This window comes from Sinohyriopsis cumingii, chromosome 9 (genome assembly GCF_028554795.1).
Source record: "Sinohyriopsis cumingii isolate HCF-2022 chromosome 9, ASM2855479v2, whole genome shotgun sequence".
NCBI lineage: Eukaryota > Metazoa > Mollusca > Bivalvia > Unionida > Unionidae > Sinohyriopsis > Sinohyriopsis cumingii.
The window spans coordinates 98841785-98868882 of NC_142969.1; the positions used below are offsets into that span (position 1 = coordinate 98841785).

The window sequence follows — 27098 nt, forward strand, 5'->3', positions numbered from 1 at the left end:
TATAATAGTTTCCTTTTACAATGAATATAACAATTTCCTTTTATAATGAATATAATAGTTTCCTTTTACAGTGAATATAATAGTTTCCTTTTACAATGAATATAACAATTTCCTTTTACAATGAATATAATAGTTTCCTTTTACTTGTATAAATCAGAGCAAGTATGTTTTTGTCAAATGATTTGAGAACCGGATTGTTTTTTAAATCATCGTTACAGTGAAATGACGTTGCTGAAATAATGGTGGAATGAGTGGTAGGGGGTTACACAATGGAAAAAATACATTTGTAACAATCTGTCACGTGTTTTATTTATATTTTCCTTCCCTTCATTACGGAGGCCCTTATCATATAAAGGAAGAAAATGGTGCTTTCTATTCATCAGCTTCACAATATATTTATCAAAATCGATACCTTGATCCTTAACAAATCATCATATACAGAAACGACCAGTGCTTCGCGTGCTATGTGCTTTACAGCTAATTTGCTCTCTCTCTCTCTCTCTCTCTCTCTCTCTCTCTCATAAACATTTTTTAAAAATATATAATTTTGTGATGATTGATCAATATAAGGAAACCTTTTATCGAATTGGTAATAAAGTAAAGGATAATGTAGATTTTCCCTACCAATGCATACACGAAAGTACATTGATCACTCATGTTCTCAACATTTGGTTTTGATTATTAGGTACACATTATAGCAACCTACGGCTATTAAAGATCTGCGTGGCTTTTGGGTGTTTATTTATGGTAAAGAAATATACAAATTGTTATTATGTGGCAATCAAGTAAATATTTTGATACTCTTAGGGATTTTGAAGCATAAACATGAGGATACCTTCTTAAATGAAAACGAATTTAGGTGTGAGATTTATCAACCGTATTTAACGTATATATACACATCAATTAGACATTATTTCTATAAAATGTGATTGACTATTAAGCATACGTTGTGCAAATGACGAATTTTATATCTATCTCTTTTCTGCCTTCAGCTTCACTGGGGCGTGTTAACCATGCTGTCTATAATCCACGAATACAGGTTCCTCAACAAAGGGAAACACATTGGGTTTTAATAGTCGTTTTTCTTTATTAAAAGCCATTCTGGATAAGAATTAAATACATATATTGGGGAGAGAGATGGATCTGTTTTATCTATATGAGTTTAATAGAAATCTAATAAATCTGATCAGGATTTTATCAAACATAATCCTTTCCAAATGATAAAGTAGGCGTGACCCGCAGAAGAAGCCAGCTTATTTAATTTTTGTTAAATTAGTATTGTACACTCCCAAATCTACATACCAAATAACGAAAATTTGTTAACACCTGTACATGACAATGCGACTACATAGAAAAAGCTTTAACATAAATACATCCATACATTCATATAAACATCCCTCAGTACATATCGTACATACCTACCTACATACATACATATATACATACATTTACCATTCCCTTCTCCATCCATCCAAGAAATGTGATCCTCAGGTTTCTGAGTCTACATTATCTGCAAATGAATTAGTTTTTCCTTGACTTTCAAAGACGTTGCAAAGCACACACCAGTTGACAAAATAGCTTTTACCACATTAGAATGTCTCTTATTTCCTTTATTTTTAAAATAACCCCCATTTACGATCAGTTCAGATGGCCCTGCTTTATTTTGCCGGCCCATAATTTGGGACTGTTGGCATACCCATCAGTTGCATTGGGTTTGGAGGCCGTGATGGGTTTATTTGCTGCCCTTGGTCTGGGACTATTTACATACGTGGGGCTTGTCGGTATATTTGATGATAATGATGAGGTTTGCTGTGAAGAATGTGCTGTTGCTGATAATGATGAGTCTGGTTGTAAAATATCAGTTTGTGGCACACCGTGGCAACTAGAAGTGACTTTGGGTGGCTCTATATTTTCATGGCTTTCGTCAAAGGACACGTTTTTGTTTTCCATGGAAACCGAATCAATGTGATAGCACTTTATGGATGCAGATTCATCGTCAGCATAATCATATATGAATACATCGTTTGACGTTTTGCAGTCATCACAAATTCCTGTAATGTGATCTTCACATGCCTCGTACATGTTGACCTCCATCAAATGCTCATCAACTGGAAGGCGCGCATTTTCACCCTCTGCATCAGCATAATCATACACAAACACAACAGAATTGTCCTCACTTGATTTTTCACAAGATAATTTTTCCGTCTTTGGTATTCTTTGCTTTTGTTTGTTTCCTATGACATTTCTGGCCACTGACTTCGGCTCTTTTGGTTTATCGTATAATTCACCGTGTACGAACTCAATATAATCATCAGCTGACCTAATGACCTTCAGAACTTTGTCAGTTGTTTTCATTCCTTCTGCATCATTCGAGACACTTTCTGGCTTTAATTCCACAGGGCAATATTTGCTTTCAAATCCTAAAGCATTTATTGACGTTTCTATTTCAATGGCTTTATTTCTCTTTGAACGTTTATCCTCGATTGTATTTACATATTGCACACTGGATGTATTAGAAACGTAATTGTCCGATTTAGTGTTTGTTACCCTGGTATCTTTTCGATTTTGCTCAAAACCACTGTGACCCAATGAAGAGCTTCGATCGGCTCTTGAAGCACTCTCTTCTGGAATTTGTGAATGTTTCATATAGTCATCTTCTTCTCTGGAGTAACGTGAACATTGGCTCGAAGCCGTGGAGACCGTATTCGCTGTCTTTAAAATATCTATATCTATATCTGTGTTATGGTCTTCCATAGCCGATTCATCATACGTAGCTCTGTTCTGAATTTCTACCAGGGATTTCTTATCGAGACTGTGTTGATGTCTAAAACAAAACATAGGTTAGGCTAAGATCCTCGAGTATCTCAAATTTATATCAATAAACCTGTACCCGCCTTGTTCATGGTCTCTTAATTTGTACCTCTAGTCGTGAACCTTTCCTTTAATACTTGGGTACTTTTCATTTATATACTTTGTTTTAAATTTTGTCTGTGTATACGTATCATCAAAATTGATTACTCATTCTTTTCTATCACAAATGCTCTGGACCCATTAAAGTTTCGAATACACAATTTAAAAGTTACATTGCGTTATATCCCAATGATGACTATAATAAGCATGAAAATTATATTACAATTCATGTATGATTTTATCATGACAATTTTAAAGTGTTGAAGAAACATTCCACATTTCTGGGATTAGAAAATCAGATTTCTATACACAATTTCAAATTAAAGTGATTACTGAACAAAATAATCAAGAAAGGTAGATGAACCATGCAGCGTGTTATCCACAGCTTGAAACTTTGAATACGTTTTTAATATGTACACTAAAGTTCAATCCGTAAGCCTTTCCAAAGGAATTCTCATAATCTGTTGTTTTTGCTGGGGGGGGGGTGTAATTTGTTACAAGCAAAATATCATGCTCACCTGTGCCGAATGACAATGACTCCAACAATGGCAACAACTATTAGGAATAGAATTGGAGTAAGAACACCTATAATGACAACAATGTTTATGTTTGCTGTACCTGAAAAAGGAAAAAGTACTGTAAATCAAGTGTCATTACACTTTTGCAAGTAATTAATTTCACCATTTCAAAGAATAACATTTTCGCAAATAAGCGACATTATTATTGCAATATTTTGTGGTTTGTGTCACTTTCTCACAAGTTTGTTTTCCTCTGCAAACATGGCGCACATTTTATTCACGCACTAATATCACAGTTAATGCACCTTCCTATTTGGTAGATAATTTCAAGACGAAGTAATGAACCGTAAGTTCTTTTATATCTTTCTTGTAGTAGAAACATAAGACATGACTGTGTGTCTAGTATGAACGATGTAAGCTTATTGTGAGATAAGTACAGTACACTCCTAAGAACGAGGTTGTTCAATCTATTGAGTGAAATTTACACTTACCATCGAAGCATAAGAAATCCCTTAATTGCGAAATACATGAACAGGGACTGATTGGCTGTCTCGCTTGCAAATGCGAGAATAATGTTGGCTTGTATCAGAGACATCTATAATATTATGTTACATATATATATATATATATATATATATATATATATATATATATATATATATATATATATATATATATATATATATATATATATATATTATAACGAGGACTTTGTATAGCGCCTAATCTTTAGAAGCTCTAAGCGCTGTACAACATTAGACGACACCTATAAGATAAAAAACATATATAATGTTATAATTGCAAACAAAAACACCATGAAATTAGAAACATAAAAATCATGCTGAGAATATTTACGGTAGGAACATTATTAGGTCTTTAAGTTTGTTCTTGCAGTCGAAATAAGCGAGTTTTGAGAGAACTCTTGAATGAGATCACTGTCTTTGTGCCTAAGTTCAGTGGGCAATTCATTCCAGGTTGCTGGGCCCTGGTATGCAAAAGAACGCTGTCCATATGACTTTATTTCCATAGCTGGAATAATGAGTATATGATTGTCAGAAGATAAGCGTAAGTATCTAACTGGTGTGTACACATGGGTGAGGTCAGATAGGTATGTTGGACTAGAGTCCGTCAGTGAAACGTAGCACAGAACACATTTTGCGTTTGATTCTGGATAGAATGGATAGCCAGTGTAGGGTACAGAGCAGCGGGGAGGTGTGCTCTGATCGTGGTACTCTAAGTATGATCCGAGCAGCTGTGTTTTGAATTTTTGAAGTTTCTGGAGTAGATATTGAGATGAACCAGACAGAACTGTGTTACAATAGTCCAGTCTTGAAAGTACTAATGAACACACAAGTGTTTTAGTGGCATCAACTGAAAGATATTTGCAAATTGAGCTGATGTGTCTCAGCTCAAGATATGCAGCCTTGCACATGTTCATGACATGTTGGTACAATGTGAGAGTACTGTCCAGAGTAACACCTAGGTTTCATTCTGATTGTGTGAATTTAATGTAGGTGCTGCTGATATTTATTGTTTGAGGTAAAGGATGTGAATGAGAAAGTCTTTTTATTGTGATCATAATGGCCTCAGTTCTATCATCATTCATCTGTAGCTTGTTACATGTCATCCATGATTTCACATTATAAATGCACCTCTCTACACCTTGGATGGTAGCATCAACTTCAGTTGGGTGGCTAGATTTGTATGTTTGGTTGTCATCAGTGTACAATCGGTGAGACACTGGATGATGATCTATGACAATTGAGAGCGGCTGAGTGTATAGAATGAAGAGAACAGGCCCAAGTACAGATCCATATGGAACACCACAACATAGATCAACTGGGCTGGAGTGTATTCCATATGCCGACACAATTTATGTCCTGTTGACCAAGTAGGACTTTAACCACAATAAAGCTGTATCATGGATGCCAAATACATGCTGGAGACGGTGAAGTAATATATCATGGTCTATTGTGTCAAATGCTGCAGATAAATCAAGGAGGGTGGGTACTAATCTTTCCGCTATCCAAAGCAGAGAGAATATCATTAACTACGTTTAGAAGAGTAGTTTCAGTACTATCGCAAGGGCGATATGCAGATTGTACATTGCTAAAAAGACTGTTTGAATTCAGATGAGATACAAGCTGGAATAGAACAACCTTTTCTAAGATTTTTTATATGAATGGGAATTAGAAACTGGGCGGTAGTTCTTTAAATCGTTATGTTATAGTTTTGGTTTCTTTAGCAGAGGCTTTACAACGGCAGTTTTGAAAAATGACTGGAATTCCCCTGATGAGAGAGAGGTATTAATAACATCAGTTAGTGAAGACAATACTGGATCTAAGCACTCAAGCAGCAGTGATGTTGTAATTGGATCAAGTTCACATGACTTTGGTGCACTCTTCTTCAGGATAGTACGTACGAGATAGAGACATGTTCAAATGCTGCTAATGGATGCCGCTGAAAGTATGTATCCCAGCTGTATGGTGACGACGAGTCAATTGAAATTGTGGTGTAAAGTTTATCTCTAATGGTTTGTACTTTGTCACGGAAGAAATTTGCAAACATGTCTAGAAGGTCAACTGGAGAGAAGGTAGTCAGAAGTGGTGTAGATTTGTTCCTTGACATTAGCTTGTTAGTAATCTCGAAGAGCTTCTTGCAGCTGGAACTTTCTATGATCTAAGTAGTGTAGTGGGCTGATTTTGCTGCATGGGCTATATTTGCAACATTCTTCTTAGCGGCTTCATAGATTTGGTTATGAATAGTGAGTCTGGTGCAAAGTCAAAGCCTCTCAGCTTTACAGCGGTCTCTTTCAGCAGTGCGAAGCTGGTCCCTAATACTGCTATACCATGGAGAACACTTTTGAATTGATACTCTGCACTTGCTAGATGGGGCATGTTTGTCTAGCAATGAACGCAGGCAGTTATCGACTTGTTCTGCTATAGGAGGTAAGCAAGTTGTTAGGTTTGCTTGGATGTCATGCATTAGTTTGGTTCTATTTATCATACAGAGGTTTCTCTTAGTAGCACATAAAGGTGGAGGGTTAGGGACTGATATGTCAAGATGGCATATAATGCAGAGGTGATCTGATGCAAGTTCATGGGATACCAGGGAGGACCGTAGAATGTTATCATCAGGTCTATGAAGAATCCAGTCTAAAATGTGACTATGTTTATGGGTGGGTTGATTAACTGACTGTTTGAGGTTGAAAACATTGATGGAATCTATGAGTTTTGATGTGTTTGGGTTTCCGGGACAGTCAAAGTGAAAGTTAAAATCTCCAAGAATAATCAGGTTGCCACCTATCGAATGTCCATACTCCAGGAGATTCTGAATGTGCTCCATAAAGATAGATTCAGTCAGCTTGTTTTTTCTACTAGAATGAGTGCTGTATAGGTAGAAAAAAGGACTGACCTTTGCTCCAGTGTGAGTGTGGTTTGGATTAGTTCAAACGATGCGTGGTTGAAACTGAATGTTGTGGTGTGGTTTAGACGTTTGATCATGGATTTCTTTGTGATGACAGCAATTCCACCTCCGCGAGAGTTACGGGGGAACGACTTGATGGAGTAACCAGTGGGAATTAGATCCACACGCTTGGGCTCATCGCCTGATGTTTTTAGCCATGTTTCTGTCAGGAAAAAGACGTCAATATTCTGGTCGTTGATAAAAATTAACTATTTATATGCGCGTTTCCGGTGGTCCAACTGATTGGGCTTTGAATAATGCAATACGCAGAGGTATCTCTTGGATAGTTGACACAAAGGTTGACCAATTAATAGGGATTTGAATTAGGTTATCTAAATTAACGGTAGAATTTTTAAATTGTTGAGCCCGAAAGGGCAGAAGGGAGATAACTGGAATTCTTCTTCCTGTTCTACGCCGGCCAGCTTTGAAACAACATTTCTTTTTCTCGCTTCTGTTTACATTTAGGTAATGATTAATGTAGTCCCAGTTCTTTTAGTCATGAGCACATTGTATTGTGGACAGCCAAGGAGTGGTCATTTAAAGCAATTAATGAGGGTCTATCATAGTATAAACGGGTTGACTAGCGAGTATCACGTGATGGCGGTTTGTTAAAAAACAAGTGAAGTTGTAGCAAAGGAGCAAGACATCTGAGAAAAAGTCTAATTGTTCTCGTTTCCAAAACAAGGAGATGAAGAAAAATACTTCCAATACATGATGAACACAATAACTTAGACGAAGACAGAAAACAAGCAGAAATATCATGAAAACGGCACAAAAATCGAAACAGCTGCTTCAAGCCGGTTAAGCGATAGCGGCCATCTTGATATATATATATATATATAACAATGAAAAATAAGAATTCTTTTTATCAGGCTACAAAGTCCATACCTCTAAATTAAAATGTAATTATAAAGTAAAAACATTGTAAACAGAAAATTACATATATATCATAGATACAAGTATACAGATACATTTAAAACAAATAATTGTGCCATGCAGTATTAAGGAGGAAATTAAATGGCACATTTAAAGAGTAATTTGTTCCATCTACTAATAATGTGAGAATTTAAATGAATGTCATAGTTCCAAAGAGATTTCAATATACAGTTCTTACTATTAGATATTCTTGTCATCATTGAGAAAACATACTTTCTCATAACTTCATCAAAACTGAATACATTATGATTTACAAACATGCTGGAGGCACTGTTCCACCGAGGAAGACCTATTAGAAAACGAAGACTATTGTTATGACCAATAACTAGTTTTCTTTTCATAGATTCACTCAAGTTTGTCCACAGAGGAGCACAATTCTAAGTGCAGCAATACGATTTGAATACTCTAATTTTGATATTCAATGAACAATTCTTAAATTTACGTAGAAGCATGTTGTTTGAGTACACAAAAATTGGTAATGTCTCATCCTATCTTCATTATCAGACCGATTGGACTTCAAAATATGACCCAAATATGTATAACTATTGACCTACGTAAGAGCATTGCCGTTAAGATGTACAGGGGAAGGAGATGGTAATTTGAAAAAAGTTGGCTGAAAGACCATGCATACTGATTTTTGTGTATTATAGATGATATCATTCTCAAATGCGTATTGTTCACATATCTTTAATAATTTCCTTAAACCTGTGATAGAGGACCTATCAATGACATTCATCAGCAAAGCTAAAATTGCTAAGAAACAACGCATTTGGTGGCAGACGTGTGTGTGTGTGTGTGTGTGTGTGTGTGTGTGTGTTGATTTGTCTCAAAAAGTTTTTTTTGTATACCAAAAGAAATTAAAACAATTGCAGATTTATGCTGAGCCTTAAAGTCGTCCGTTTTGAAATAATATGATTTACAGCGATGTAGTCAGGTATATCATGCATGGTACGACCATTTCCGATTTAAAACAGGTGTTTATTTGCATGGGTTTACAGCTGCAAGTGTAAACAAGAGATGGAATGCACCACAAATATCCGCCCCATTTTACCGTCACCCCCTGTGCATTTGCAGTCTCATGCTTCGTTGTCGTCTGCACATGACATGAAACAATAAACGAAATTATGAGTATCCTTTCTCAATTAGTGAGTTTGGGTTTAGGTTACAAAACAGAATCTACATTATAAAAGTGTGACCTTATACCCCGTCCCCTCTTCCAGGGGGAGGGGGAGGGGCAGTGCATCCAAAATCCTAAACCATCCTTGTTGTCTACTCACCTGCACTATCATCCGGGAACTTCTGATCTCGACATGTAACGCTGACTGTATACGGCGAGTATGCTGTGTAAACATTGAAAACTTGTATTCGAGGCATATGATGAATTACTTCATACCAGTTTCAAATGCAGTGAAATATAATCTTATCAGTGGCTTGCAGAGATATAAAATACAAAGCACTTGTGAATATTATCATAGTATAAAAACATCTACTAGGCAAATTCTATCTGTAATGTCTTTATTATCTATAAAAAGTTTTATCAAATATTAGATGAATACAACAAGATCTAATGAAACATATAAACGGTTGATTCAGATGATGCGTTCTATAAAAGAATAAACTCCGTAGCTTGTCAATGTAAGGAATATTACCAGAAACCAGAAAGTAATTAGAGCATCTGCCGCGGATGCGGGAGGTCGCGGATTTAAACCCAGGCCCGAGTCATATCAAAGACTTATACAAATGATACTAACAGCTTCCTCGCTTGGCGCTGAGCATTAAGAGGTTAATTTTAGTACTGGTGGGCCTGGTGTCAGGATAATGTGGCCTAGTGGGACATGATGCTCCATTGCTAGACATCATCATAAACTGCCACACTTCAGACATTGTAGCGATATGACTAGAAACAAATTATTGCAGCTACGTTAAAAATCTTAAATCACATACACGCCCGCATTTGCTTTGCAATGGTGGTTTAAAATATTACTTTTGTTACTCAATATTTTTGATTGAAGTGATGTGATATTGTGATTTTGATTTTTAACGTAGCTTTAACAATTTTTCAGTCATATCGCTACGATGTCTGCAATGTGGCAGTTTATAGTGATGTCTAGCACTGGGGCATCATACCGCAGACATGTAGCATGATGTCCCACCCAGTCACATTATCCTGACACCGGGCCGACCAGTCCTAACACTAACCTCTTAATGCTGAACGCCAAGCGAGGCAGCTGTTAGTACCATTTTTTTAAGTCTTTGGTATGACTCGGCCGGGGATCGAACCCACGACCTCCCGCATCCGAGGCGGACGCTCTAACCACTAGGAAACTGGAGCGGTTCTTGATTGAAAATGTAATAACAAATAAAATAAACTTTGATCAAATAAGTCAGTGAAATGTACAGCTTGTACCTCAATGAGGCGGCATTGTTTTATGGAATTTAAGTAACGAATCTGTTGAAAGATGAAGCTCAATGTGAAATTTTAAATCCGTTTTAAACCGTTATTCAGTCAACTATATATTTTTGGAACTGCTTAATTATGCATGCGAGTTAGTGGTGGTGGGGAATGGCGAGGAGGGTGTATATTTATTCAGGCTCGAAGTTTTTGAATTTAGAATGAATTCCATCTAGTTGTCTTTGAGGGTCTGGTCGCACAGTGAGGGAAAGTTTAGATCTCGTTGTATAAACCTTTCGTTTATGCTCCTTGTATGTAATGCAAGTTATTAATGCAATCTGTATTTTCTTATATTGTCTTCTTGACAAAACAATTTCATTGCATTGTGGGGAAAATAAAACAGTGACCTCCATGGCCTGACTTTTTTCATTGGTCAAGCAGTGAATGACTTTAAATATATTTAAACGTTTCTTTACAAAATGCCGAGTGGTCTAAAGCGTTCTTCGTTACGGATCACTGCCATCTCACCTCTGTCTGCGTGGGTTCGAGTCTAGGATTCGGTCAACGTGGGTATGTGAGAAAGCCTGCCAGTAGCTTCTCGTGGGTCGGTGGCACACGGTTTTATGAGTTTGTGTCTAAGTAAATGCGCTGTACAGACGGTACACCTTGCTTGATACAGCAAGTTTTATAAACCTAGCTTTACTGTGTGCACTGGTCCCTATCCTTCCTTAAACAATGGCATCATAGTGTGAATCTCTCTCTCTCTCCCCCCCCCCTTCTCTCTCTCTCTCTCTCTCTCTCTCTCTCTCTCTCCTTACCTTCAAGTTTAATCCAGATCATTTCACGACAATCCCCGTTGCTCAGTTTGAACATACCAATACTAATGTTTGTTTGGCCCTCGTTGTTTAGCTTGTTTTCTTCTGAACAAATTGCGCTGTAATTCTGATCGGGAATGGATATTCTGGCCGAGGAATAAGACTGATTGTCTCCAGGCTTTTGAAGCCGAATATCCACAAGTTCCAGTTTGACAGTACGGTTCCTAGTATCCACTATAGTGCATGTATAGTTGGGTGAATGTTTTTGTAATATGGTGTCGTTGGCGGTAGAATTAAACATGACGTTTACTTCCAGTTCTGTTAGCTTTAAATCACGACCGAGGTTTAACAGAGATAAACCTGAAAAATATTTCTAAATATTACATTTTATTTATTTATTTATTTATTTATTTATTTATTTATTTATTTATTTATTTATTTCCGTTAATAATACCTTTGGTAGATAAAGATGAAGAAATACATTTTGCATTTTATGGCCAGCATAGAAGGTGCTACGTGTGTAATCAGATGTTAAGTAAGGTACATATCAATCGTTTGAATCAAGTGAAGTCACCTATTTATTACTCTTCTAGGTGTTGTGCTGTGTATCTTTTGTTCCCTGCTTCTGTCATTTTACTTGTGAGCAAAGCCATCTATACGGATCACCAGTCAAGAAATCTTATATTACACTAGCGACATACAAGAGAGTTGAATCAGCAATCTTTTCTCTAATATAGTTTTCCTGATCTATTTTTAACTAAAAGTTCAGACCGTTCTGGGGCTTTTACTCTTGTATTTCTTTGAGATGTGTTATGTTCTACAATGACGTCGAGAAAACGCCTGGGGAAGAATAAAATTATACAAACAGAGGAAAACAACGTAGGATCATGAAAAGAACAATTTCCTAAACCCATTATAATTTTTATATCACTGAATATGTTCTCTAACGATATACTGCATCTACTGATTCAATGTAATGTCTTTAGATAAAAATGAAAACAATATTAGCTATTTTTAAAAGTAATAACTAGTTTATACTTTTTAAATCGAACAGGTCAGGTCATGTATCAAAAGCATTGAGAGGAATACTACAATTTGTTTTCGTATTTCCCTTGATCGAATAGCGCGTGTATACACTTTGCTGAGGTTCTTCGAGCTAAAATTTCATACATACCGTTCACACAGCGATAGTCAACAATAATATAGTTGGAGTATTGGCAGGAATGATTATGTGGTTGTGTTAGGAATGCCCGTACAGCTTGCATCGGTCCACATGACGTGCACCCTGGACAGATATGTAGCACTGATTTTGCGTCGTCTTTGTTACAATCCTCAAAACAATCATTAGAGTTATTGGCACAACAGCCGATTTCTTCCTCGTTGCGTGCGGGATACGAATTATTTGTACTATTGCAGAGCCCTTGTTGCATTACATACTGACGTTTATCCACTTGTATACGACATCCCTTAGAACAGTTCATGCTGTCGAATCCGCATGGAGCGGTCGTTCCCAAGCAAACAGAATCACAAATTGTACATACCTTAAACATATTCATACACCACAGTGCACCTGTAACAGAAAAATGTCATGTATGGAAATGCATTGTTTAGCCTTTGAAATGTTTGGTTTCCTACGATTCTGACCGTAACCGATGGCTACTTGCACTTACAATACCCCCAAATCCACCCCATCCCCCAAAACAAACGTGTTCATTGTTTGCAATCATTATGTCCACGAAAGATGGTATGTATATCTATATTATGTGTTTTAATTTGTATGATTATCGATTGTAATTTGTTAACTAACTTTGCTTAACTATTCACGGCCATACCGATTTCTAGAAAACTAACTTTGCTTAACTACTCAGGGACATACCGATTTATAGAAAACTAGCTTTCCTTAACTACTCAGGGCTATACCTATTTCTAGAAAAGATAGATACTAATCCTAATTTTCTAAACAAAATTGTGTTTTATGCATGTGTTATGTATGCAGGTATTTGCATTTGTCTATGCTCATGACAACTAAAACGTAAAACAACCTTTACTCCGTCTCTCCTGTATGATAGTTTATGTTTTTATGTAGGGGTATAGTACTGTGTCTGTAAACACTTCCTACCCTTGTATGTCACAGTATATGTGTATGCTTGTGTGACATTATGTGTTTATAAACACTTCTACCCTTTTCGTTGGATAATAGGGTGTATGGGTTTGGATAGTAATCAAAACGTGGGTGCCGGATTGCATATGCTATGTTTGGATAGTGTATGGTATGTGTTGGATTTTAGATCAAAATTGTAACATTACATTTTCCCATGTCCTTATAAACTGTCAACCACATTTCCCATGACTGTTTTAATGCAACATTTTCCCTTGTCCCTATAAACTCCTTTGTTCATATTAACATATGTCTCTATAATACCATTCCCATGTTAAACCTACAAACCCATTTAACATAGGATTTCCCCTGGTCTCCCGACTGTTCCCGCATGTTAACCTAGCTTACACAATTATTGGCACATGCAGTAAATTATAACACCGGCTAATAGTCAAACTATTCAGAGAACAGAGATACTATTTTAAGATTAAAATCAAAGTAATAATATTGAAAATTTCTACAAATGATGCATTATGATTCGTTTCATGGACTTCATTGGAATGATAAAATATTAATACCGTTTTGCTCTTGGTCACGCAGTGGGCAAATTTACGATTGAGTCATGTTAATTTCACTCATCAGTTTACAGAGAGAGAGAGAGAGAGAGAGAGAGAGAGAGAGTGTGTGTGTGTGTGAGTGACGGACAAGAAGGACGATAAAGCTAATGACAGAAAGAAGAACGGAGGGTAACAACTAGGCGTGACGTTGCAGAAAAGAGTGTAGAGAAAACCTGCGGGCATGTTATAATATACAACATTCTGGCCAAATTAAAATGTTTTATAGTACAGTCCGCTTTCAAAAATTGATATATAAATCACAAAAGACTTGATATATCATGCTTTGTCATATTTATTTATAATTTTTCCATGACAGAATTGATCTGCCGAAATTCCCGATCATTTGGAAATAGTGTTATTTGTTATATAATCTGTAATATAACTACTGTATACTCGTTGTAACGCCAACATTTGTTCACTGACACAAATAGTGTTACGAGGAGGATGGCATTATAAAGAACTCTGAACATATACGAACAACAATAAATGATAAAAACATAAACTTTGTCTCAGACTATTTTAGTTCCATTAGTAGATGTCAAGACCATTGCAAACGCCCATGTCGATCCACTGATACATTTACAAAAGTCCCTTAATGGAATTGACGATCTATTAGGCGAAATAAATTTCCAGGAATGCTAACCATGACCATTTCTGAATTGTACTGCTGAGTCTTGAAACCATCTCTGATATTCTTCAGCACTAACAAGATTTTCAAATTAGCTGCTGTTGTGGACACACTGGATTTCAGATTGGCGTAATGTTTCATTTAGAACAAATTAAATATTAACAGTCGTTTAGTACCCCATATCATAATGATGATCCATTCAGGTGGAGTAGTGACAGCAAGATTTTCGCCACATCCACTATGTATCAAACGAAGTAACCTGGTGAACACTCCTTGTGGACATAGCTATCCATTAGGGAGTACAGATAACAATATTTTCAAGGTAGTCACCATGTAGCCATATTGAGCGTTTTGTCATTTTCTTTTAGGACCCACAAGATACCAGTAAAACTCTTCTAATGAAAATCCCATGTCAAAATGACTTTCCCTTAGAAGGAGTAGCTAAAACAAGATTTTTAAGATGGTCCATATTGGACACCAAATCAGCACAATTTTAATTTAAGATCAACAAAAGATTGTAAAGAATCGTTTCGTGAAAAGCCCATGATGATGTGACCGTTAATTCAGAAGAAATAGCGATAACTCGATTTACAAACTGGCTAAAATGGCAAACATATTTTAGACTCCAGATAAGCACCCTTCTCATTGAGGACCACCTAGACATCGTACGACGTCGTTTGGTAAAATCCCATGCCAAGATAACTTTCCATTCAGGAGTAGTAGGAATAAAAAAAAAATTAAAAATTGCTGCTGTGGTGACCATATTGGGCGTCAGATCGGCACCATTTTCATTTAGGGCCAGTTAAGTATCATAAGAAAGCATTTCCTGAAACACTCATGTTGATACGAGCATCCTTTCAGGAAGTGTAGCGATAATAAGGTTTTCCAGATGGCCACTGATTGGTGGCTGTTGCTTTAAGATCATCTGAACATCTTCAGGAAAGGTTGAGATAAAATGAGTTTTAAGTTGTCCATACTGGGCCACAGATCATCAGCATTGTCCTTTAGTACTTACTAGACATAAGAAGTCTTCTGGTGAAAACTATATCAAAGAATAGTAGCGATAAAGATTTTCAAGGTGACTGCCGTGGTGGCTACATTGGATGTCAGATCGGCATAAGTTTCCTGCTGAACCAACTAGACATCATATAAAGCTGTTTTTTTTTATAAAATGAAAAATCCATTTTGATGCGACCACCCATTCAGGAGGAGTAAAGATAACAATATTTTCAAGATGGCTTTTATAGCGGTCATCTTTGATGGCCAATGTAGGATCAGCTAGACCATGTTATATAGAACGTCCATAAAATCGATCAGGACCACTTTAGTCATCTTGCATTTTAGCGGAAACAAATGGTCTGTAGTTGCGTAGATGGCCGATGATGCCGATGTGCGCCCTGAATGTTCTGTGGACATGGGATGGTAGCAACGCTGAGCGTGGGGTTGCTGCCTCGGGATTTCCTGGCCTGCCTCCGTTGTTCTGTTGCTGCTGTCCTGTTGGTCTCGCAAGCTAAAGCATCTTTAGTGATGGAGAGCCACACGACCATGCCCTGGGCAGTCTGCTCCCACGTGTCATAGCTAATGCCAAAGTTCTTGAATGACATCTTTCGGGTGTCCCTATACCGCTTTTAGACCAAATTACGAATCCGTGGACATAGTTTCATGGTAATCATCCTAGTATTTTAGTATCAGTACTTGTGCTAAAGAACTGACGGACGACTGACAACAGACCATCGCATACGATCTTCTAGTCTTTTACCAGGAGTGCTAAATTAGTTGCATTTCAGCGAACTAGAACTTTTAGTGCAAGTGATCTTTCAAGAACCGAAAAAATGAGACCTGGTTTATTTTTGTCACTCTATGTAAATTCATTCAGAATAAACTCAAAAGAGATGTACTTTCACCTAACATTTTTAATGCTGGTTTCTACTGAATGCAAGCAACGTTTGTCACGATTAGCAAATCTCCAGAATAAAATCAGAGGAAACAAATTAACGACCGTCTTAGGGACTAAAAGCGAATGTAATGACGGCTAGTGGATACACATCAAAATTCCATTGGGAACCGACTGACTGATGTAGGGTGCTACGCACAGAAATACAAATGAACGGACATGACCAATCACAATCACACTATTATCTGCAAAAGCGAAGATGTAAAATCATATGTGATAGGTACAGCTTAGAACAACATAGCGTTTAAGTTCGCCGTGTCCACTTTTAGGCAATTTTTAATGTGGATTTTTATAATCTAATTTTATAAAGGGGCATATTATCTTCCACATATTTGAAGATAGGATGTAAGTCATCGTAAATATCCGCTGCTTTGCATAAATAACCTTATAAAAACTGATCCCACTCCCTTTATCGCAAATATTTGGATTCTATAACTTTCGTAGTGATCTACGCATATTTGTCTAAACCACATACGATACACAAAAAGCACTCTCATACAAATGGTGCCGACGCACTTCAGATTGCAATGAATTGTTACTTTAATAACCCCAGTAAACAAGTATCTATAATCTCACTTTCTTTCAAGTAACACAAACAAGGATGCGAAACTTTGGTGTCGCAAAACATCGTTCAGAAGCAGAATAATTAAATGGTGGTAAGATGCAAGGACACACTAACATACGGACAGACATAAATTATAAAACCTCATCAAAGTTTAGATATCAAATGAAACTATTTCGCGAAATATCCAGCAATAGACTTAAAATAAATTATCTCAGTTATTGTTAAGCTACTTGTTAAACAGATTATACCACCAGGAGTTAAAACATATTATGTCTATAGGCACTCAACCCGAAACGCAATAAAGTCAAAACAGACAGAAAAGCAGAATTATACTTAATAAAGTCAAAACATAATCACATAACATTCAACCCCATAATCATGTGGACTGCAAGGGAATTACTAAGAATATCATCCAACATACAATCTATTTTTTTTTTCTTCTCTCAAATGGATAGATCGTGTATTGTCTAAATGACGTTTACATATAAACACCATTTGCGCCTGGCTTGATATTCGATATCAAAGGTTAAGGTTTGCCTTAATCTAACACAAGGGGAAACCTTGAAACCAAGACGCTTCTGTTAGAATGTGTAGAATTATTTGTAAGAAGCGCTGATATTTGACATTAATACTTTTCCCAATAATAATTATATTCAGTTTTAATTCCTAAATCAGAGCACAATTCTCTCACCGGGTAACTTCTACCAAATCCTCTCTCTCTCTCACTGTATGTCATTATATATCTATATATCTATATCTATATATCTATATATATATCTATATCTATATATCTATATATATATCTATATCTATATATCTATATCTATATATCTATATATATATCTATATCTATATATCTCTGTGTGTGTGTGTGTGTGTGCAGAAGAGCAACTTTTAATGTTTTTCGTTTCAGTTTTACTTTTTGGTTTCTTCATATTCATGTAAATTTTGTCTTGTCTGTCAGCGAATTAAAGACGACGAATGCTATGCTCACGATTTTTGAGAAAAAAATCATATTCCTATCGATTTCATCCAGGTATATCTCGATAAAAGGTCGTTTAAGTTTGCTGGGCCGACTAGTAAGCGACTACCCCATGACGACACCAAATGGTGTCGACGAATTCCAAATTTTCGATAGCAAATTGATTCTGACCCTATACCCCAACATCAATGTCCAAATATAAAAACTGGGGCGACAGGGGTCAGAGGAAACTGGGAATATTTACATACAGTGTGTGTAGATTACTATTTTTGATATATCAACATGTTAACATATCACTTTGAGTGAATCTAATTGGTCCAGATAAGCTCATTAAATTCTTGCGCAGTATTCTAATTACAGGTTAGTTGCGACCGTGGGAAATTTCTTGACACCGCCTTCTGGAAATTTTTATATTTTAGTATGACTGACAGCATCATGGTGGCCATCTTCTCAATCGAGTACCCGAGGAACATTAGTGAGAGAGAAAAAAACATGTCTGTCGGAATATGGCCAATTTACCACACAGTGGCTCGGTGCAAATTAAATTATGAATATCTGTCAATGCGTAGAGGATGGGAGGGGGTCAACATGTTACTCTCAATTCAGCCCCTAACAAGCGTTCTTTAAATGTCAACCTATATCAGTAAATAAACTCGTGTTTCGTTTGTGAAGGATGTCGACAAATGACAGTCTCTCAAATGAAAGAAAATTGTCCAATCACAGTATTCTTCCAAATCAAATCTTGTAAATATCCGGTTTCAAAAATTCCCAATCAGGTATAACTACAATCAGGTGATTGCAAATATGCATTGGCAACTCTCCTCAATTCTCCGTAACACTTCTGTATCTAATATAGTTTCTACATACAGTAATACTCCCTACAGAGAAATATCTAGCAAAATGAATGCTATTTCACATGCCCAGTCAAATACTGCATCTGTTGTGAATGTCCATGCTGGAAACGTTTCAGTGGAAACGTTCTAAACAGCAACATAAATTCACGTATATGGCTCTTCAACTACTCCTTATAGCTGACCTAACCACGTGTGCTGAGGAACAACACATGAATTTCAACGGAGGTCCAATTTTGAAAAACTACCTTGTTTGTGACAAACATTCTATTGATTAGAAATACATTTCCTCTTTATTGTCATTTATTAAAATTACACTTTCGAATGTTATTTGATATCAGACTTTTCGTTACTACTGGGACTATTGTTCACGCTCAACAATCGAGTAGTACATAGACTAAACCAGACTGAAATGCTGAAAAAGACGTTTTATTTCCTCTTTCTTTTTACACTGAATACAATTTATGTGATAAAGTATTTCAGAATGGTAATAAGTTATTACTGAATTTATCAAACGAGCTAATGAATATCCAGCTTTTGTGAGAAAAAGCTGGAAATTATTCAACGAGTTTTATAAATTTAATATTAAATCATAACCCATTACCTATTTGAGATCTTCTATATGTCTGGCAATATTACAATTGAATGCTAAATTTATTTATCACTATTGGTTGACCCTATATAGCAAGCAAATCGGTTAGATTTGGTTTGAGGCTTAGAGACACATCAACACATGAAGATCATATTTTTGCCATGACATGTCGGGTAAATTGCCTTGCCCAAGGATGATATATGCACAAACATCGCAATAGTACTTAATATTTAAATATTTATGTTTTGACTGTTAACCACCAGAATCGGCTATGAAAATACTGCATTCTACTACCATCTTCAGCAATCGAGCGTTCAAGTGCTACATTTGACCAGTACACACACAGATATATATATATATATATATATATATATATATATATATATATATATATATATATATATATATATATATATCCACTACGATCTAACGCAATTTAATGCAAGCTTTTACAATCAAACGTTGATAGGGCACAATCGACGTCTATATATTTAATGTTTAACAAATAACTGTATTATTATAATTATTATTATTATTATTATTATTATAAACGACGTTTCCTTACTCGCATAAATAGCTTTATTTAAATGTATAGAGGACACGATTAAAATTTGTTTATAAGCTTAATAAATTGTAAGTAATATGATTATTATTATTAGATTATATTAAATGACCGATTTGACCGTCACTGCATAGGATAATATAATAATATTATATGACTTAACTTGGCGTATCATTTTACACAGCATAGTTGCTACATATGAATTTTAATGCAATATTTGTTTTATACATATATTAAGTTCTTTAGATGTGGTAAAACGTCAAAAGGTAAATTGCAGGTGTGAAATTCAGGAGCCAAAATAAAAAAGTCACATGGGTTAGTAATGACCAGTGTAATCAAAACGTTTGAACTCCAGGTCCCTAATTAGAACGTGTCACAGGTTGAAATATCCTGTAATGTTGTTGTATAAAATTTGAAGGTGCTTTCCTGGAGTTATTACGTGATTCGGGCAGCCATATTTGGCCGTGTTTCTATACCTTACTAACAACATTACGTGAATCGAAACATCTAATAATCATGGAAACAATAAATGGAGTATGCTAAAAGAATTTAAATTCAAAGTAAAAGCATGCAGAGTAAGGCTCATTGATTTTCATTTAATTAAAAAGATTATTAAAGGGATAAAAATTTGTCACTTTTTGATTACCTCTTTCGTAATAAGGTCACATTTTATTTTCAGTCTTCGTATTGAATATAACCAGTAAAATATAACATCTTTAATGTTGAAATCCAATTAAACTAACCAATATTTATATGCATAAAGAAACTACAAGAGTTTGTTTAATGTTATATATTTAGTTTTTATTTTTAAAACATTATCTTATAATCAATAAATTAACTTGTTCCCCTGCTGGAATCTTCAAATATTATTGAACCATCTTTCTGCGGGTTTTAGAACGATATTGTGGTAAGTAGGTTACTTTGTATTAAAACTATATTTCACCAATAACAATGGAGAATTTCAATCACGCCTATAAATATATTGCGCATGTACTCCTCCAAATTCTTGGTCAAATAAACGCTGAGCAAACCTCTTACACATTAGCCCGCCCAATTATGATATCCTTGATCAGCCAGCTAATTATTTAAAGGATTCCAATTCAACAAGGTAAAAACCGTGAACCAGGACAACAGTGACATGATTGTTTCTGGGATGCAACATTTATAGTCTCACGTTACTCTTTATCCTGCCCTCGATATCGATGCCATAATCGATGAATTTGTGGCACATGATGAACGCCACGATCAGATAGAAATACGTTGCCGGTCGAATAAAAATTTCGTTGAGCAACTTCAGTCCGCGATGACAGCATCGTTGGCTATCCTCAACGATGACACCGACGATGATATATCGATATTTATTCCACTTGCAACTGCACTCGAACGAGTCATATCTGATCTGTCACGAATGATGAATCTGAATCACGAAACATTGCAGATTCACGAGCATGATATCTGCGAAAGATTGTTGAATCTGTTAAATCAAATAAATCTGTATCTCTCCAAAAGAGACATTTTATATCGACTAGCGGATACCATTATGTTTTTCGTCCTTTTTTAGCAAAGTCTTTCAGTTGTCGTTCACTCGTGTTTATTTCCTTTATGTAAACTGACCGTCAGCTCTTCTTTACGTATATCCAACAAACGCCCGTCTTGGGCCGTCAGCGTAAATCTCGTAGTGGTAAACTACGATCATGACATCGCAGATAAACGAGATTTGTCGCAACTGACACACTGAGTTCACCAAGAAAAAAATCCGGTCAGCGTAACCGTCCCAGTGCTACTAAACACATCCGTGTCCGACAAAGTCTGTTCACTTTTGCTTAATTTGTATAAATTTCTATGTATAATAATATAATGTTACACTACGCACATTTTGTTGTGTCCTTTATTTCGCATTATGACAACGATATGTGTGCCGACATTTAAAAATAGACGTTAAATAACGAGTTATTAAGCCAAATAGTTATATTATTGACATAAGCACACTAATATGAGCTTTTATTATGTAAGTATAATATAAATATTTAATAGAACAACAGCAGACAGAGTATGACTCAGTCATATAACACAGATAGCAACACTGTTAGCTATGAGAAAGGCAGATTCAGTGTAACAAAGCCAGATTTAATATGCAAAGGCTCGAGTGAAGGCGGAAAAAGAAGTGGCGTAGGTTTGAAGAACGTTGCTTACAAACTTTTGAATGTTATACGAATGTTAAGCGAAAAACATCCATATATAACTGAAATTATTCATTCTGGAGCTACTTCCTCATCCTCTGTGACATGTGTTGTTACAATCACAGTATACAAATCTAACAAGATACTACGCAATGGAACTGGAGACGCTCAAATACTTCTTGTGCGAATCGTGCTTCATTGTGATGGTCGCCAACAAAATTATTTCAGATGTGTTTTTCACATTTGAGAGGGGTGCTAAGCTTGGCTGGGAATTCACGACGAAAAGGCAATGCTCAATGCCATAAACATGGCATTTCCAGGCTGCTAAAGAAAACTGTGTTCAAAACACCTACAAGACTATACACAAGAAAAACACCTGTACTTCGACAAATGAACGACAAGATCCCAACCAGTACCATTGATAGAATGGAAATAGTTGACATTATTTTCGGAGCAAGCGGTGTTGCAACGGCAAACGAGTCTGCGACTTTTTGAGGTGCGAAATATCAAACGTAAAATCAAACTTGAAGAACTAGGTCATAGTGATTTCCTACAGTAGTACGTTAGGCGTGCATAGAATAAATTGGAAAATACATTATTTCCAGAGACGAAGAATAATTTTGGACAAACAAGAACCCCAAAGGCATGAACAAGACATGAAATGTGAAACTGAACTGGAAGGCCAGAAAAATAGACTAACTGGTTGAAAAGATATTCGAAACCGTTAAAGAGCAGATAGTTAAACTCAGAAAGGCATTATATGAGACGGTTAACTTTATTTTGAACACGCGATTTTCGAATTTTAAAATTACAAAACGATCATGGTTCTCAAATACTGAAGGAGAAAAACGGGATCTCTTCAACAAATTCTTAAGTGCAAGCATTACAAGTGTTTCAGGACTAACATCTTTGGATGGAAAATACACTGTCCAAAACAACCCAAAGCAAGCCAAGAAACCAAATCAAAGGACACTATACAGGTCCAACAGACACGAAGCAAGCGAATCTATGCACCCCGTGTGAACGGTGAACGTGATATAAAATGAGTTGTTGACTATTAGTTACAGTAGAGAATATGTGACTTACTTGTATAATTTTGCAAATAGAATTTCTTTCAAAATTTCAAGAAATGTATATCGAAAAACATGCATCTACATACCTTGACGTCAGTATGCATTGTTTACACTATATTTATAATAAAAATACACTTTCTTTGTTTCAGTGAAATAAATGTTGTCAATCACGAATGATACGTAACACATATCGCTATGTAATTGGTATATGAAATTTTTTCCAAAGTAGAAAACTTAGTAATACTTCGAAAAAAATTATAAAAATTAATTTACTATTTCTTTTTGGCAATATCAGTCATAACTGCGCCATCATCGGGTCCCAATCCTTTCGTTTGCCCGTATCGACACATCGTTGTAAGAACTTACTCATTCGAGACCGTTTGAGGTCTTGTACAAACCTGAGAAGTTTTTCGTCCATAACGGCAATTTTTAAAATGCATTTGATTATATTAAATGTATACAATTAATGCAATACATATGCGGAGTAAGCTGTATGGATCTGCATCTTTGTGATCTTTGTATCTGCCTTTCGTATAGTACTGATATCATTATTATATATGCATAACTGTTATTATACATATATTAAACGTATGAAATATATTATTTTCATATTATGTGTGTCTCAATAATAGTATTATTATATAAAATAATTGTATATTGCCTTGTCACATTGAATATGCCTTTGTCATACACTGTTTTATGTCTGTCATACTCTATCTGTTTTGTCATACACTGTATTATATGTCATACTCTATCTGCCTTTGTCATACACTGTGTTATGTGTCTGCCATATTATATCTGCCTTTGCTCGATTAAATATCTATATTATACTTATGCAGTATAATACTGCCATAATATTACTGTATATCTGAATAATATAATTATTTTTAAATATCTAGTTAATGCGGTAAATTGCCAAAATGCCACTTTTCTTGAAATAGAGTACTTGTTCGATGAACAAATGTAACCCTACTATAATACGTATCGACTCTATGCCTACCACTCTATATAAAAATAATAAGAATAAAAGTTAGATTTTTGTCTTAGAAACATCCAGACTGTATCAATGTTGAATCAGTTTAGAAACGTTAGAGAGAAGACGCAATTATTCAGTCAATCGTGACGTCTGGGTAATTTGGGTCGAATGAAACAGCATGCAAGGTAAACAGGAATCGTCACATAAAGGTCATTTTACCCTTTCAATAAATATTTCTCTTCCTGTATCACAATCTGATTGAAAGATCAAATCAAGAACAAGTTGGAAGATCTTTTATTCACATTGTCATGTTTCATTGCACTACCATGATTTATTGTAACTAGGTATCAAATTCAAGATAGAAGATCGGCGTCACGCAACTAATTGCATTTTAGTTCTGAAGTAAAGATAGAAAGAAACGCAAGAAATATATTTTGAGAAAAACTTCATGTCTCCACTTTCTAATGTAAATTAGAAAAGAAACATAAAAGAGAAAAGAAAATGTGTTTAAATACACGACTTTTTATAAAAAGGGTTTTATCCAGTTCAACGATTCAAGTTTATATTTCAAATTTATCTCCTGGTGTATCGTAAAGAAGATCTTAAGAAATCGTAAACTTATCACGCCAAATCTCTATCACAAACCCTTTTAGTTTACAAATCTCCACTACATCAACGTATACTTACAATCAAGTAGACCTTTCAATGTGATAACGATTAAAATTCAGTGTGTACTGTCTTTTGTGTCTTATATATATATATATATATATATATATATATATATATATATATATATATATATATATATATATATATATATATATAGATTAGAAAGACATTTCCACTTTATTGCTATTTATTAAAATTACACTTTCGAATGTTATTTGATATCAGACTTTTCGTTATTGAATAGTACATAGACTAAACCAGACTGCAATGCTGAAAAAGACGTTCTTTTTCCTCTTTCGTTTTACACTGAATACAATTTATGTGATAAAGAATTTCAGACTGGTAATAATTTAATATTGAATTTATGAAATAAGCTAATGAATTTCCAGCTTTTGTGAGAAAAAGCTGAATTTATTCAATGAGTTTTATAAATTTAATATTAAATCATTACCCATTACCTATTTGAGATCTTCTATATGTCTGGCAATATTAAATTGAATGTTAAATTTATGTATCACTATTGGTTGACCCTATATAGCAAGAAAATCGGTTAGATTTGGTTTTAGGCTTAGAGACAAATCAACACATGAAGATCATATTTTTGCCAAGACATGTCGGGTAAATTGCCTTGACCAAGGATGATAGATGCACAAACATCACAATAGTACTTGATGGTCATAAGTCTTCTATGCATCGAATAGTCATTGCTTATGTTTCTAGTTTAAAGGAAAGTGATTTCACTTCTTATCGTACAAGTTTTATGTTCATCGCACGCATATGTACGTTACCAAATGTTGAACAATTTGTCTTTTTAATTTTGAATGCTACTTTACTCATTCGCGGAACATCGTGCGTACTGTTAATTTTGTTATTATGTTACATCGTGGATATAAATTTAATAGTATTTCAAGCTGTAACAAATATTAATAACGTCCTAAATAGTTGAAATACTAGATATCATAATGAAAGTAAAACAGGGAGCATAGTCTCAATGCGGAGGTCTGATGACAAACATGGGACTTTTGTACTTTTGTATATATGTTTATATGCAATATGTCTAGTATATTTATTCATGTCACTTTAATGTCCCTATGACTACTATGTTATTGAAAATAACTGAATGTAATCTCTTTTTAACAGGAGCCAAAGAAAGTCAATCAATCAGTGAATCATACATATGGAATCAGGGTTGACTGACAAAATGCTGCCAAACAAATCAACGTGATCAGTCTGAACTGACACATGTGCGATTCGATCGTGAAAGCACCATAACCTTACCCCAACCACAAAAACCAACTTGATTTCTACTTAACCCACAAAGCAAATGTATGTTAAAAGTTGCCACTTACCAAGTAGAAACACTTTCCACATCATGATCACAGATGATTTTACACTGAACATTCCGCTACTATCTTGTAAAAGTCAATGCCTTTGAATGAGATAGATCAATAGCTAGAATCGAGAACATTTAAACGCTCTCTGTCTCATACAGCAATATCCTTGTTGACTCAGATCCTTACCTGGAACTGTACTAAAGTTTTGTTTAACCAACAAATGAAAATTTGAATTTGCTTACAATTTACAAGTTCAGCTTTGCATAAGGAAGTGGAAATTCAATTTTACCTTACATTCCTTGATTGTGACTAATCAGTGACATCGTGTTCTCTTTTGAAAGGACTATTGTGTATGTTTGAATATGGAGCTATTTTTATACTTAGCATGTTCACAATAAATGAGAAATCAGGGTTTAATGTACCCATCATAACCATAATGTAGGACACATTATTTCGTATCGCGTTACATGGATGTGTATGTAAACGTGGTCATAATGATAGCTATTGGATATTCATACACAACTGCATATTTCAATAATTAGTCTCTATATCTATCGTATATAATGTGCCTACATAATTCATTTTTTGTATATACTATTATTATACTTCTTTTCTTTTCTTACCTTGTAACAGTTTTCAGATTGTCATTGTACATGAATACTAATATAATGTAAAATGGTAAGAAAAGATGATGATGATGATCATGATGATGATGATGATGATTCACAGGCTATTGAATGCATAAGTAATTATAAAATTAAAGCGTTGCTGAAGACGGCTGTGAGATAAGCAACTTTTAAAATCGAAGGAATATGCTAACATTAACAATTTATATTTCTGTTAATTTACAGAGAGAGAGAGTATGCGACTAACGCCCCTTATGAAAACAGAATGTAGGAATAAAACACTTGCTAGGTCCCGGGGAGGGATCGTGTGGTCGTGTAATCTCAGGCGCTACCCTTCACAGATCACTGACTTTTC

At 35.3% G+C, this 27098-nt stretch overlaps 1 protein-coding gene across 1 annotated transcript; it reads right to left on the bottom strand.

The window, feature by feature from the left end:
* Nucleotides 1-283: 283 nt before the first annotated feature.
* LOC149792315 (uncharacterized) lies at nucleotides 284-26360 on the bottom strand. Its single transcript, XM_089970891.1, has 6 exons — nucleotides 26133-26360; nucleotides 12211-12606; nucleotides 11040-11396; nucleotides 9107-9169; nucleotides 3429-3528; nucleotides 284-2824 (listed from the first exon to the last, which is right to left on the bottom strand). Exons 1-6 carry the CDS (start codon nucleotides 26182-26184, stop codon nucleotides 1639-1641), a joined length of 2154 nt encoding a protein of 717 aa, XP_089827017.1. The 5' UTR covers nucleotides 26185-26360; the 3' UTR covers nucleotides 284-1638.
* Between the last annotated feature and the right edge of the window lie 738 nt (nucleotides 26361-27098).